We start from the raw sequence: 14,618 nt of genomic DNA, 5'->3' as shown, positions 1-14,618 counted from the left end.
CAAATTCTTCTTCCATCATAAGAAAATGAGTACAATGATCAAAGTTTTTTTCTTAAAATCAAGATTACCATTATCACATTTGGTCAGATCCTCAATACCAAAAGTGAATTAATAGTATTATTGTAAATATATTCCATCGTGAACACCTCACAAATTCTTTTTTAGAGTACTAGGAATGAATGACCAACTCAGATGCTGACTATTATGCATTCAGAGCACGCGGATGGGCCACAAAGAAAGGTCAGGGAGACACAAAGCAAAACAAAAACAAAGCACCCCGAGAGCTACGGTTGTGCCTTGTTTATAGGAAATTGGCTGGTTTTCAACGCCATTGCACAAAAGGAGACAGACAACACAACACAAAACTCAACCCTTCCTCAACGGTGTGTGTTTGTTTGTTTGTATTGTATGCCAAATCACTCCTGAAGAACAAAGGAAAAAGAAAAAAGAAAAATGACATTCTTCTTCTTCTTCTGCTTCTTGTTCTTCTTCCTAGGCCTGTTTCAGTTCTGGTCCCACCACTTTCTCCAAGTGGATCCCACCTCATCACCATTGGCACCAAGTCTCATTAGATACCATAACAGGTACTTTTCTCTTTGACTTTTTTTGTATTCGATTGCATTCTCTCTCTCTCTCTCTCTCCACCTTTCTTGGTGGGGATTGTAGTTTTGTCTTGTATGTATGCTAATGTTGATTTTATGAAGAAGAGCAAAGACACCCACCTCCACTTTTTCCATCTTCTTTTATATTACAATGCAGACTAATACAAAAGGAGGCCTTTAATTGCGCTGTTTAAATCTAAAACCTTTCAGGAAAAAAAAGGTTGTCTTTTTGGCTTCTGGGTATGCTTGTATATGTATATCATTATTACATTTCTTTCTCGAGACTCTCTCTCTCTCTCTCTCTCTTACTTGTAAGGGGTAGAGAGAGAGAGAGAGAGAGGAAGAATGAGAGAGAAAAGAGAGAGGGAACCAAAATGATGGGAGTTGAAAAATAGGAGAGCATGAGTTGGGTGCAATTATATGTCACCCATTTCTTCAAAAAACTTACTTGTCTTTATGCCTTTTGCTTTCGGTTAAAAAGGGTGAAAGAATCTCAATCTTGATTTTGGTTTGGTCCCCTCATGAGATTAAGGAGGCGTAGGCAATGCTTTCGTTCTTGCTCTTCTCTTCACAGAGTAAATCCAACCCCTCCTCTATCAAGATTATTAATTTCAAGCCAATGTTGATGGTTTAGGACTTAGAAGCCTCTTACAAGTGACCATTAGCTTAAAATGTGCCTTTGTTAATCTTATCTATTAAGAATGCTTTTGTGCCCTCTGATTAAAATAGTTCTTAATTACAATAATCAGCTTTGCAATTCTTTGTTGCTTGCATTTCTACCTAATATACGGATTGGGTTTTCTACTTCTCTTGCTTATAGTTTTATAGTTCATTTATGAACCTTTATTTTCCCCCTTGTTCTGGCTCTGCCTAATATGATTCTTAGTTGGTGATTCCTAGGAATGCCTACTAACTCACAATCTCTCTATTACACATTTGATGGAAAACTTTTGCACATTGTGATGAAAATTGACATTGCTATTGGTTGTTGCAAGCTTTTCTGCCTGTAATGCTAACCGGGTTTTTCTCACTTACCATGTAGCACTTCCAAGTTATATTTTTAGTATCTTTTTTCTTTTTATTGCTAACCTTGAGTTGCTATATTTCATGAATACTAGAAGTAGCTAGAAAGTCAGTACTTAAGAAGTTTTGATTATATCTTTATCATGAGTTAAATTATCTTTTTTATTTGTGTGCTTTATTAACTTTATAGCGATGTACATGCACATTGTTGATAAAGCAGGGCATACGAGTGCTACATTTGTAGCCCTTCATTCTATTTGGCCCAGAAAATTGGTTCATTTTGACTAATTTAGATAATGAAACCTCAACTTGTTACGCTAAAGATGTCAATGAATTGGGCAGGTCAGTCCATTGTCTATAGTCTTGTATCTTGGATCTACTTTATAGTTAAGGTGCATTCAAAATTCAAATGTAGGTTGATGAGGATGAAATATACTGGAGACAGAAGAAGGGTGATGAAGAGTTGGAATGGTCACATAGTTCCACTCATGTAATATCACAGTTTACTCAATGTTTTGGTAAGTAGAGTTTCCTGTACTCTTCTTTTTTGGTTTTATTTTTTGTACAGAAAATCCATGCATTAGTAATCTATAATTTTCTCCAATTCAGTGTAATAGAATTTCAATATTTAATTAATTCCTACCTTTTCATTTCCAATACATTATACATGCTAGGTTACATCCAAGACGTAAAGGATAATAGCACAATTATTACTATAACTTTAAAATGAATTTTCCTGGCAAACAGTACATAGAAAAATTCCTGGAAATGTCTAGGTAATCAAAATGAAACCAAGGGCCACAAACTGATTTGGTTAACAAGAATCTTTTCTCTTAATCAGTTAATGGCGTTAGTTCCTCGATTGGCAATCAAATTTAAGAGATCAGGATAAGTAGGATTGTTAACCTTTTTCTATCATATTGAATTACAAGATGGCTTAGGTTTCTAATTCATGCCTTTCTAACAGTCAATCTACTTCTTGATGATGTTTAGTTTGCTAATTAAAAAATGGACAAATTGTAAGGTGAACCTCCCCTCCCACACCCCCCCCCCCCCCCCCCCCCTAAACTGCCAATCCATTTTTTGATGAATGAGACTTCTTCAGAAGAATAACTATGCAAAAGAAGTCTAGAACAAGTGCAAACAAACTCCAAACGAACAAAGACTCTGTTTAGTGAAATCACAGCCAATGAATAACTGGTCTCTATTGTTTTACGGCCAGTCTGCTTGACATGTGTTTAACTTGACCTGCATAGTACTACTACCATTCATATTGTCTCTCCTTTGTGGAAAGGATATTTCTTACTGCTAACCGAGCAATGGACTATTAGTTCAAGTGAAGTTTCAGGAATGTTCATGATGTCCAACTATTAGAAGTAGTTTCGGGAATACCTTATTTTTAAAAGAAATAATTTCAGGAGTGTTCTTGATAATTCAACTCACATTATTAGGGTTCAAGTTCGAGCATGATTATGGTTTAAATGTTTCACAAATGTTTTTGATAAACTAATTTCAATTTATTGGAACACAAAAATCAGACTATATTTCTATGGATGATTGTTTTGTTATACCTGCCAATGTTTTGGTGGGTTTTGGAAAGTGAGAGAGCTACCTCTGTTTTGTACCCCGGCCACTGGTGGGCTCATTATCTTTTTGGTAAGCTACTATCATGGCTTTCTTGAAAACTACAAATGCAAGACACTCTATTTCTGCTTTTCCATCTTCAATGTTAGATTTTATAGCTTGGAACATATTATAGAATGTAAAACTATTAATTTAAGATCATCTTTTAACTAATTTTCCAATGTTATTTTTTTACCTACCTATGTCATTCCATTTGACAAGAATTCTCTTATTTCACTGATCAGCATTTGGTGGTTGTAGCTAATGCTATGGTTGGACCACGATCGTGGGTAGGAGCACTCTTTAATCGCTCAAGCAACAAACGCAATGAGAAGTTTAGCGACTACCCTTTGAGTCCTCTTCAGGTAAATGGGATGTTACTGCAGTGTAATAGAATTCCTTGCATTCTTTGATTGGCCCACCTTTGCTTCTGATCTTGTGGTTGTTAACAAAGACACACCTCAATCTGTTTGCTCTCTCTCCCTTTCTCTCTCTCTATAAATTTTTACTTTAAAATCCCTTTTCTGTCTATGAGGGCTTTAGTGTGAAGACATCTCACTGAAATAATTTATGGAATTGGTTTTGCATTAGTTAAAATAATCAATTTGTAGTTGGGGATGGTTTTTGCAATGATATGACCTGATGTCACTCTAGTTGGCATTCTCAACCTCACTAAACATTTATGTTCTTAAACTTCTTCCCAGGCACACAGACTTCAGAGGCTCCAAGAAAGAATACAAGTACCATTTGATGAGACTCGCCCAGATCATCAAGTATTTTTCTTCAATCTGAGGCTATTTCTGTCTCTTCCTAATCTTTTTTCCTACTTTTCTGTCTGTGATGAGTTCAACGAACTTGAGCTATATGTAAATCTGATGTGAATTTAGTGTTTCTTATAAGTATGATCTTCATTTGTGCTCCATCAACAAGAAACTTGACCTTCTTAGGCAAATCTCTCTCTCTCTCTCTCTCTCTCCCCTTAGTTTACCATTTTTATGACTAGGTTTACAAATCCATGGTTCATATAGGTTTTCATCACTATGGATATAAAATCAGCAAATGAAATTTTGTCGGTTTGTATTTTAAATCTTTGTGGCTGTTTCTGGAGTGACTTTAGCTATAATCACTGTGCTAACTCATCCACATATTTTTTTCTTCTCACACAGTTTCTTCAACTGAAGCACATGGTTATAAGTTTTATCTTATTTAGTTTTCATCACGGTTTAATGCTATGTCAATAATGTTTTTTCTTATTAACAGGAAGCCCTTAGAGCATTGTGGCATGCTGCCTTTCCAAATATTGCTCTCAATGGTTTGATTTCTGAGCAGTGGAAAGAGATGGGTTGGCAAGGTCCTAATCCATCAACTGACTTCAGGTACGAGTTACATCACTTTTATTGGTAGTTTGTGTTACATTTTAGTCGGTCATTTATCTATATCTTATTGATAACTCTGGAATGAAGGGGAGTGGGAATGGGAGATTCAAACTAGTAGCCTCCACTTCATGAGGAGTGGTCATCAACCAATTGTGACACCCTGTTAATCATTACATAAAATCATCATATTCGATGGAAGAATAGGAGATATGTTCCATAGTGAGTAGACAGCACATGAAAATGTATTAACTCCATTATGTTTCTACATAGCACTTTAAAGAGTCCATTTAATTACTCACTGCCATTGACGCTTGTTCTGTGAAATTTATTCTTTCATGGATTTCGAGATATGATTGATTTTCGTCTTCTATGATCCAAGTTGGTAATAGCTTTCCTGTGGTTTTGCTGGAGATGACTAAACATCTTCATATGTGGATTTTGGTTGTATATGATGTTAAAGTACCACATGATAAGGTAGAAAATACATGAAATAATATGAAAATGTTGCAGGCACACCCTTGGCATCGTTTAACTGAATCTTTTTTTTTTATTGATTAATAAATAAATTTAATAAGTAAAACCATTTTAGACAGTAGCTCTATGCTTTATCTAATTATCCTTCCTCTTACTCCTCTTAGGGGTTGCGGTTTTATTTCCCTTGAGAATTTGCTGTTTTTCTCCAGGACTTACCCGGTATGCCTTCTACCTATTTGTTCAGCTCCTGAAAATTATACTAATAAAATCTGTCTGTGTTCTCTTTCATTTCTTGTGTTCTGTGTTTCTTTTTACTAGTCTGTCTTTGCACTAAAGATGGATTATTACTAATCATAGTAAATATCAAAATGAAGGCATCTTTTCATAGGTTATTATTCAAGCAAGAAGGGACGCGAGCAGATTGGGAATACCCATTTGCTGTTGCTGGCATTAACGTAACATTTATGTTGATTCGGATGCTGGATCTAAGCTCAGGTTTTTAGACAAATTTAGTCATCATCTGATACCATTTTCTGTTTTTTTGTCCAATGAAATTGTGCTGATTTGGGTATAAAATATAGACAACCTAATTTTATCTTATTTTCTTCATAGCACTTAATTGAGTATATTTTTCCTTGGTTTAATAATGTAGCATTAGGACTTCAAAGCTGCATTGGGCTGTATACTCATTTTTTGTGACCTTAAGACCTTGGAAAACATAGATCAAATGTTAATCATTCTTCTGGTCTCTTTTGCAGTAAAACCACGATGTCTTCCAGGAATCAATTTTGCTAAATTATTAGGAGGTAAATCTATTACAGCTCAAATTAGGTGCCACTCAAAGGTCAAAAATTTTATAAAAAATTTGCTTTCAGGTTTTTAATTCTGGCCTTCATGATGATTGCCACTCATGATTTGCATGTTCTCAACTGCAGAGGATGAGGAAGCCTTTGATGTACTATACTGTATTGCTTTTGAAATGATGGATGCTCAATGGCTTGCTATGCATGCGTCCTACATGGAGTTTAATGTACATCTCTCTCTCTCCATTGAAATCTCAAAATTATTTAAGTAGTTCAAAGCCATGTCTACCACTTTAAGATGCTGCTAATATATCTTTTCTAAGCACCATAATTGTAGCTTCTTCTTGAAATCTTGCACAGACCCTTTCAAATTATATAGGGTAATGTCCTTAACTGTATCACTATCACATTATGAATACTCTTATAGTTTGAAAGCAGCACAACATTATACAGCCTCAGGCCTGCATCTCCAGAGGTTTATCAGAAGGATAATAAAAGAGAAAATGAGAAAGATTAGAAGAAGCCATGCCATTTTGTGGAAATATTTCCACCGAGTGAAATGAGGTTTAAGTGTTTAGAACAATATATTTAGCATCATTGTTGCGTGAACTGTCTGAAAAGCTCCCTAAATTGGTGTCAGCCTGTTTGTTTAATAAATTTCATAATGTCTACAATGCCTTTACTCTTTGCCAGTTAGCCCCTTATAGACATTGCCTCATCTCACCCCAAACAAGGTCTAATTTTCTTTTCTGTCCCTTGTTAGTATGTCCCAAAATTCTTGCCCTTTTTTTTTCATGGCAACTAGCTTCTCAGCTTTCTTCCACATTGTTTTTTGCCAATGAATTTATTTCTAAATAATTAGTATAACTAAAATGACATCCCAAAATACTTTTAAGCTACTTCATTTGTTCTTTTCTGCTGGCACCCTAGTGTGGTAATTGTTTGTTGTTTCCACTTCTTCAGGAGGTATTACAAGTAACTCGGACACAGTTGGAAAGAGAGCTGTCTTTAGAAGACATTTACAGGATACAAGATCTTCCAGCTTACAATTTGTTGTACCAGTAAATTTGCCTTTCAGCTCTTCAAAAGCAACTAAAGTATTACACAAACTTGGCCAAATTTGTTATGAATGCAGATAATTCAAGATGAGGGTTATCTTGAGGTGTATTGAACAAGGAGATCTTCCCGAGGATTTTCTTAGAGAGCATATACGTGCCATTTTTGGAGGTTTGATAGCTGAAATGTGTACTCTAAATGGACTATAAATCAGCTGGTATCGGAGGCCGGATTTATAATAAACTTTGTAACTCCATTAATTGTAGCTAATTTTCCTCTTTCTTGAAAGAAAAAAACGCTAGAAGAAAATCTAGCTAGATTAGCGAATTGACATAGATTTAGAAATTTACACATTTTATTAGCAAATTAAGCTTTATAGGCCATGAATGGACCAGAGATTGCAGCTTCCATCTCAAGTCAAACTGGAGTTCTAGTCATGGATTACATTTTTCTATAGCATGTGGAAACCTAAAATATTGTTTTCTTGTCTAGTTCGCATGAATTTTATTTTGCATGCCTAAAATTTAAAATTCCTTTTTTGCTAGTCCTTAAAATATTAAAAACATTACATTTTCTGGCATGACATGCCATCTACTCGTTAATTTTTATTAAATAAAGAATAAAAATAATCAATTAACAGCTAATAGCAATCAATTTTAAAGATTAAACTAAGTACATAAAGTTTATACACCTAATTTAATTACTTAAAATAATTGAGTAATACATCATAGATTGTTTTTTAAAAATTTGTAGAATTCAACTTTCATTCTCTCTTCTATGAATTGTTTAAAATTTAAATTTATAGCAAAAATCTAGAATTTGATATTATGAAAGAGTTCAGAGATTAAAAAAAAGATTAGTGGAGGGAAGAGGGATAATGACAATAAAGATTTAGTGCCATTTTTATTATATAGTTATTTTAAGTTTAAAATATGGGACCCATTACTTTGAGTTATAAGGTAGTGCGAAAAATGAATTCTATTTGAACCTAATAAGTATCCAAAAAAAAAAATAATCAGGTTATCAGAAATTAAATTTTAGTTGTTGTAAAAGACTAAAGTGTTGTGAGCCTTCAAATTTTTGTAAGAACAAAAGTACCATGAATCATTGTATGTTACCTATTTATTTATTTGATAGGAATCATTATATGTTATTTATTTGTGTTTTTGGTTTTTTTTTTTTTTATTAATAATTTATTATTCTTACCGCTTGGAGGGGTGAAAAGTGGAAATTAATTTTGAAGGGAAAATTAATCTTGAGCTATTAGAGTAGAGGAGAATAGTGTAGAGTTAGTCCAAAATTAGTCTATTTTCAATCAAATCTACTCTACTTCCCTCCACTTCCCCTCTCTTCCCCCCCCCCCCCTCTACCCCCCTCTCTAATCCAAACAAACCCTAGAGGAATTTTGGGGGGCATTACATGCAAAAATGGTATAACAGGCTAAAATTCGCTAACTTGACCCGAGCCCATCCATTTTGGCCTGGCCCGAACCACTTTATTTTGTCCTGATCGAATTAAATATGGGCCAACCCGACCCAACCTGCAGCCCACCCGTTTTTTAACTTTTTTTCCCCTAAAAAATATTTAATAACTACATGGAAAAGTGTGCTAGACTGCTCCTAGGTGCATAACATTATCATAAAAGCCACTATGAACTTATGTGTTGTGCCCCCTATTTATTAAAAGAATGGATAATTACAGTAAACTCACCTGTGATATGACCCATTTTCACTTTACCTACCCGTGGTTTAAAACTTTACACTTTGCCCACCTGAGGTTAGTTCCGTTAGCCTTTCATAACCCACCTCTCCGTTTGCCATTAGAAAAACACATTTTTAGGCAAAAACAAATATAACAAGAATCAAAAAGTTAGAAATTTTAAAAGCAGAGAGTCACCTGAATTTTCATATCTGGACTTCTATAATCCACTTGCTGTCAAATCTCTGTCCCCCTCTTCAACACAACCTTCCTTGAGAGAGTAATGATTTTTGTGGGGTGGTAGGTGAAGGAAAGTGTGAAAGTGGGTTTGGGTGGTAGAAGTCAACGCTGGAGTGCTGGCTGCGAGTTTCATTCTCAGAATCTCATGCATTTGGCAAGCTCTACCCGCTTCGGTTTCTTATTCAACCTTTTTTTTTTTAATTCCAGTTTTAACTTCTAGCGCTTCACATTTATACAAGACAAAGTCAATCACGGTTGAATCTTAGTTCAACCATGCCTAGGATCGGTTGATAGGTTTATTGTATTTATATACTTGACTTCTAAGTTGGAAGGTTCCTTTCTTTCTTTCCTTGGTGGTGTTTGGTTGTGCAGAAAAGACTGGAAATTAGGAGAGGGACAATTGAGATCAAGGTCAATACACAACAGTAAGAAAACAAACCCACTCTCAAAACATGTTGCTGGATTTCTCTCCCTATCTTACATTCTGATCTAGCACCTAGAAGCCACCACCACAACACCAAACCCATGGCTGATCTACCATGATCCAAACCCACGGCTGGATTTTTCTATACCTCACACTTCAGTTGTTGGCTTATCTCTATCTCACTCTCTCTTTATTGATAACGTTGCTGGTTGTTTTGAGATGTTGGTCTTCTTGTAAAATTTGGTTCAAAATGTTGAGTTGTGAAATTGGTGATATTGTTATAGATTAAAATAATTTCATTGAGCCATTTGATTGGTGTGTTGTTCCTCCACTTTGTTCTCATTGAAGTTCATGAGCAATGAAAAACCCTAGCTTTTTTATTCTTGTTATATTTGTTTTTGCCTAAAAATGTTTTTCTAACGGCAAACAGAGAGGTGGGTTACGGAAGGCTAACGGAACTAACCTCAGGTGGGCAAAGTGTAAAGTTTTAAACTACGGGTAGGTAAAGTGAAAACGGGTCATACCACAGGTGGGTTTACTGTAATTATCCCTTAAAAAAAATAGAAAGTTAGATGAAAAGGGAAAAAAAAAAACAAAAGGAAAGCTAAAGCCTAAAGTATCTACTGTCCAATGTTTACACAGACTACACTACTAAGTAAGCAGCACTAACTACTAACTACTAAGCTCTACTTCTAGTTATAACATTCATTAACTAAGACTACTAATACTAAGTAATTAAGTTCTACTTCAAAGACTACTAACTATTACTAATAACACGTCCAAGTCTGTCTAACTTATATAGCAATATCTATCTAACTAGCACAAACCCGGCCACCAAGTGACAAAACAGTAAACAAAACAAAATTAAAAGAATTCAATAGTGACTCAAAAGGCAAAACAAAAAAAATCTCAGTTGGACTTGTAATTAAAAGAGCCTAGACTTAGCAAAAGGCAAAATCCAAAGTTGGAAGTTCTCTCTTGGTGGAAAGAACATTACAATCGGTTTCCAAAAAATCTCTTTAATGGCACATGATCTCATGAGCATTCCTATAACAACTGTTGCATTTGAATCAAGTTTTAGCACAAGAAAAAAAATTCTTACTCCGTATCAATCACATTTTTTGCCTGAGAATGTGGAAGCTACGTTGTGCACTAAAAATTTAGCATTTATTTGTTTTTTTTTTTAATGTGAAAAAATGGGCTAACTCGACCCAACCCGCTCGTGATGCAGGTGACCCGACTTGACCCGATTCGCTCTCAACGTGGCTAACCTGACCCAACCTACTCACAATGCGATTGACCTGACCCAACCCGACCATTCGCCATGTCTAGGGCCAACACAACCCGAACCAATTTTAAACCTTTTTTAGAAATATATATATATATTTAGACTACATGCCAAGGTGCAAGGTACATAAAAATAGAGGCACAAAGCACTGCACTGACACTATAGCTTTTTAGTAGCCACTCATGGCAGTGGCCATGCCCCCATTTATTAAAAAAAAAAGTTAATTAAAATGAAAAAAAAAAAATACAAAAGGCAAAAGCATCTACAACTACACATCTACACTACTAAACGTCTAACACTAATTTAAATACTAAGTAGTAGAGGAATGAAATACAAAAGAATAATAGTAACACATGTATAATAGTAACACAAATAGTCTAATAATAGGAGGTGCCCACTTAATGGGGAAAAAAAACAAAGGGTATTATGTACAATTCATTTCCTTGATTGAAATTGAGACGATAACCCAAATGAATTTGACTTTTTTGTGTTCCAAAGTAACTCTTATCAATTAGCACTATTCTAATGTGAACTTTTATTTTAGGAATAATTCATTGAATTGGTTATATATAAAATAATAATATCTATTTTGTATGATCCAAGTATGAAATTAATGCTCTATATTATCGAAGTATGAAATTAATGAAGTCAAGACACTTAATACAATGGAGAGAAACACAAAGCAAGCATAAAACTCTTCCTCGGGCTGATCCAAGTATGAAATTAATGAAGTCAAGACACTTAATACGATTGAGAGAAACACAAAACAAGCATAAAACTCTTCCTCGGGCTTGTCCGAGGAGGCAATGTTCATATATTATTTTCTTAAAACTTGGTACAAGTTAATATTCTCTATCTTTTCAATCAGGTTCTATTGTTCCAATCTCTTTCCTAGGGGGGTTCCCTTCCTTTATATAGTCCCTCCTAATGCATCTAAGCCCTCCACCTATATGTATATGGGTAGCAATTGGGATGCTTGTCCTATCAGGACCCTGTTGAAGGTGGTAGAGAGAGTTATGAGCTATGGAACTACTGTTAAAGTGTCTTTTCCTCATAAATACAGTTAGCTAAGTTGGTGCAATGCATTGAATGTGAAGGTGATTGCTACCTTCCCCAGATATTTCCTCTCTTCTTTACTTACACGTCTCTGATGTTTTCCACAATGCTCTATCTTTTGGTGCAGGTGGTCAAGTAAGGCAAGCTCGAGGTGCATTCGTTCCTCGGGCTCCTCAAACGATGGGTCTGTCCATTTTCCATCCTCAAACCTTTGTCCACATGTTAGGTCTCGATTGATGTACAAATGGGCCTTTGCTCATCCTCGGACTAGGCCCATGGGCTTTAGGTTGCATTTAGATCCTTCCCTCCCACAATTATTATTATTATATATACTACTATTTATTTTAAAGGATTCCCTTGTCTGGGATGAGCGTTTATGTGATTCAAAAATACCCTTACACTCTACTTTTAAGCACAAACAAAATTAGAAGACAATCTAGTAAAAATATATTTTTAACTCCCACTAAAATATTGCCTACATAATAGGGTCACTCTCTTATTGCTTATCAAATAGCTTTATCCACTTATATATTAGATTCTCAAAAAAAAAAAATTATATCAAAAATCAAAACAAACACACGTTTACGTCTTTGTAAAATATACATATCTTTTTCTCATAAAAAAAAATCTTAAAATTACGAAAAATGATTGATTTTGTTTTTTTTATAGCTTATATATATACATACATACATACATATATATATATATATATATATATATATATATTTATATATATATATTTATATAATTATGTTCCATTTTAAAATCCTGCTAACTCGTGTTTCTTACCCATTTATTTTTTCAATGTAAAAAAAATAAATAAATAAATAAAACAAACAAACTACTTATCAATCATCATGTACATGTTATTTTCAAAACTTTCCACAATCATTGCTATAAAAATTACAATAAAAAAATTTGTGATAATTTTTAATGTTAACCACCACAAATTTCTGACAAAGAGAAGTAAGGTACTTTATAAGAAAAAAGTGGTAGATTATGTCAAAAAAAGAAAAAAGAAAAGCAATAGGATCCAAGAATTTTTGTGGCTAGCTGGCTCAAATTTTATGATTATTTTACTATGTGAGTTTCAAGACTTGAATTTTTTTTTTTTCTTTGGTTGGGTTTGCTTCTGCTTTCTATTTTACAATATTGATGTAATAAAAATAAAAAAGTTATCTTTTTTCTTTTTCTTTTTCTTTTTTTTATGTATAGTGATCATGGACAAAAAATTTAGCTTCAAACTAGTTTGGAGAAATCTCTTATAACTTACTATATGACGATTTATAAGATCTTTTATGTATTATTTAAACTAGTATGTAACCTATACTACTGCATGAGAATGGATATATTATTAATCATGAGTTTATTCATGTTTAAAAGGCTGTTAAGTCTAAATTCATATTATTAACTAGAAAATTTCATTAACAAAACTTAGCAGTATATATATATATATATATATATATATATATATATATATATTTATATATATATATATATATATATATATATTATTTGTTACATTTTTGTGGTTTGAAAATGATATTTATGTGCAAATGGAAGTTGTTGATGAGAATGAGCGGCGGGGTAAGATAGAGCAGATGAAAGGAGGAAGGGAAGAGGAGATGATAATTAAGCACAATTTCAGTCGAGCAGGCCAGCAAACCTTATATGATATGACTTGTACCTTAATTCAATTTTCACATCACGTATGTACTTCCATTCTCCAATGGACCATTTGGAGGAACATATGAAATGAGCAACCACCACTTTTATTACTTCCATTGCGTTCAAATAAGTTTGAATAAAGGGAATTCTCTAGAATGCTTCTCTATTTTGCATGCAAAAATGCAATATCTTCAAAACAATTAAAATTTGACTTACTTTGACATCATAATTTACTTAGAAATAAGGGGAAACAAATAATAACAATTTATTATAGTGGAAATCATTTAGAAAATAGTGCAAATATATCCAAATGAGTTGGTATAACATCATTGTCTAAACATTTGGGACTAATCTTCAATGTTGAGTCAATACATTGAGGATGATTTTCATCAAGGGTTTGTTGTAAATAATATTATGATGGGACATTTGTTCTTAATCTTTGAGGGCCTATTTCTAATAAGCCATCTGAAAATTAAGTGAATCCAAAATATCACTGTAAAAAATAGTTATAACACCGAATTTGTCAAGAGTTTGATGAAACCTAACACAAAAAATGAACACAATGATTACATAATGGCAAGATAATAGGTCTGTAATTTAGATAATATATAAACCATCAAGAAAATATATTAAAAGGCAACCTTTATAAAGAATAGTCCCTTTCGACTCATCTCTATTCAGTATTAATAGCATTATTACAAACTCATATAATGTGTCCTCTCCTGTAATTCCAATTCACATGAAAATTGCTCTAGGTATTATAAGTTCTATTGCAATTTTGTTACAAACCGATTTGGAAGCTGAATTATGATGCCATGCATAACTGGTTGGTAAGTCCACATCATTTCACAACAAAAATGTACTTAATGTCTAGTAGTATAGATCATTGTGAATTAAGTTCAATGCACAATTAACCATTATTCCTCACTAAAAAAACCACAATATGCTCAAGAATTAATGAACATAGAAATTAGCATCGATCAAAACCAAATTTCAAGAAAGCATGCAATACTAGATTATCATTAGCTTGCATCCACAATCAAGATATCATTATTAAAGTAAGTGATCATGCAGATCATAACATAACCATTCAACAAAAATTTAATTGCAATTTATATTCTTTAAAGCAACATGTATATAACCAAATTGAAATCCTTCTTCTAGTATAGAGCAATGCAAACTGCATGGTGATTAACTCTTCCCACTCTACCTAATTCTTGATAATTAGACATTCTAATGTGCATGACAAACCACTAAACTTTTATGATAGAGGTTTATAGTTCATCA

The 14,618-nt window shown here is 33.6% G+C and overlaps 1 protein-coding gene across 5 annotated transcripts; it reads left to right on the top strand.

Annotated features, from left to right (window-relative positions):
• Positions 1–228: 228 nt before the first annotated feature.
• LOC126695499 (uncharacterized) lies at positions 229–7,448 on the top strand. Of its 5 annotated transcripts, XM_050392266.1 has the most exons (12): positions 229–383; positions 497–584; positions 2,041–2,143; positions 3,164–3,281; positions 3,494–3,613; positions 3,953–4,021; positions 4,509–4,624; positions 5,263–5,317; positions 5,473–5,593; positions 5,857–5,904; positions 6,034–6,128; positions 6,865–7,448. In XM_050392266.1, the coding sequence occupies exons 5-12, from the start codon at positions 3,518–3,520 to the stop codon at positions 6,964–6,966; spliced, it is 702 nt and encodes a 233-aa protein (XP_050248223.1). In that variant the 5' UTR covers positions 229–383; positions 497–584; positions 2,041–2,143; positions 3,164–3,281; positions 3,494–3,517; the 3' UTR covers positions 6,967–7,448. The 5 variants fall into 5 exon arrangements, with proteins under 5 accessions (XP_050248223.1, XP_050248220.1, XP_050248221.1 ...); XM_050392263.1 differs by lacking the exon at positions 3,164–3,281 and having other exon boundaries at positions 230–383; positions 3,510–3,613; XM_050392264.1 differs by lacking the exon at positions 3,164–3,281 and having other exon boundaries at positions 230–383.
• Positions 7,449–14,618: the final 7,170 nt, after the last annotated feature.

Source organism: Quercus robur, chromosome 8 (genome assembly GCF_932294415.1).
Source record: "Quercus robur chromosome 8, dhQueRobu3.1, whole genome shotgun sequence".
NCBI lineage: Eukaryota > Viridiplantae > Streptophyta > Magnoliopsida > Fagales > Fagaceae > Quercus > Quercus robur.
This window is presented reverse-complemented; position numbering and strand designations above follow the sequence as displayed.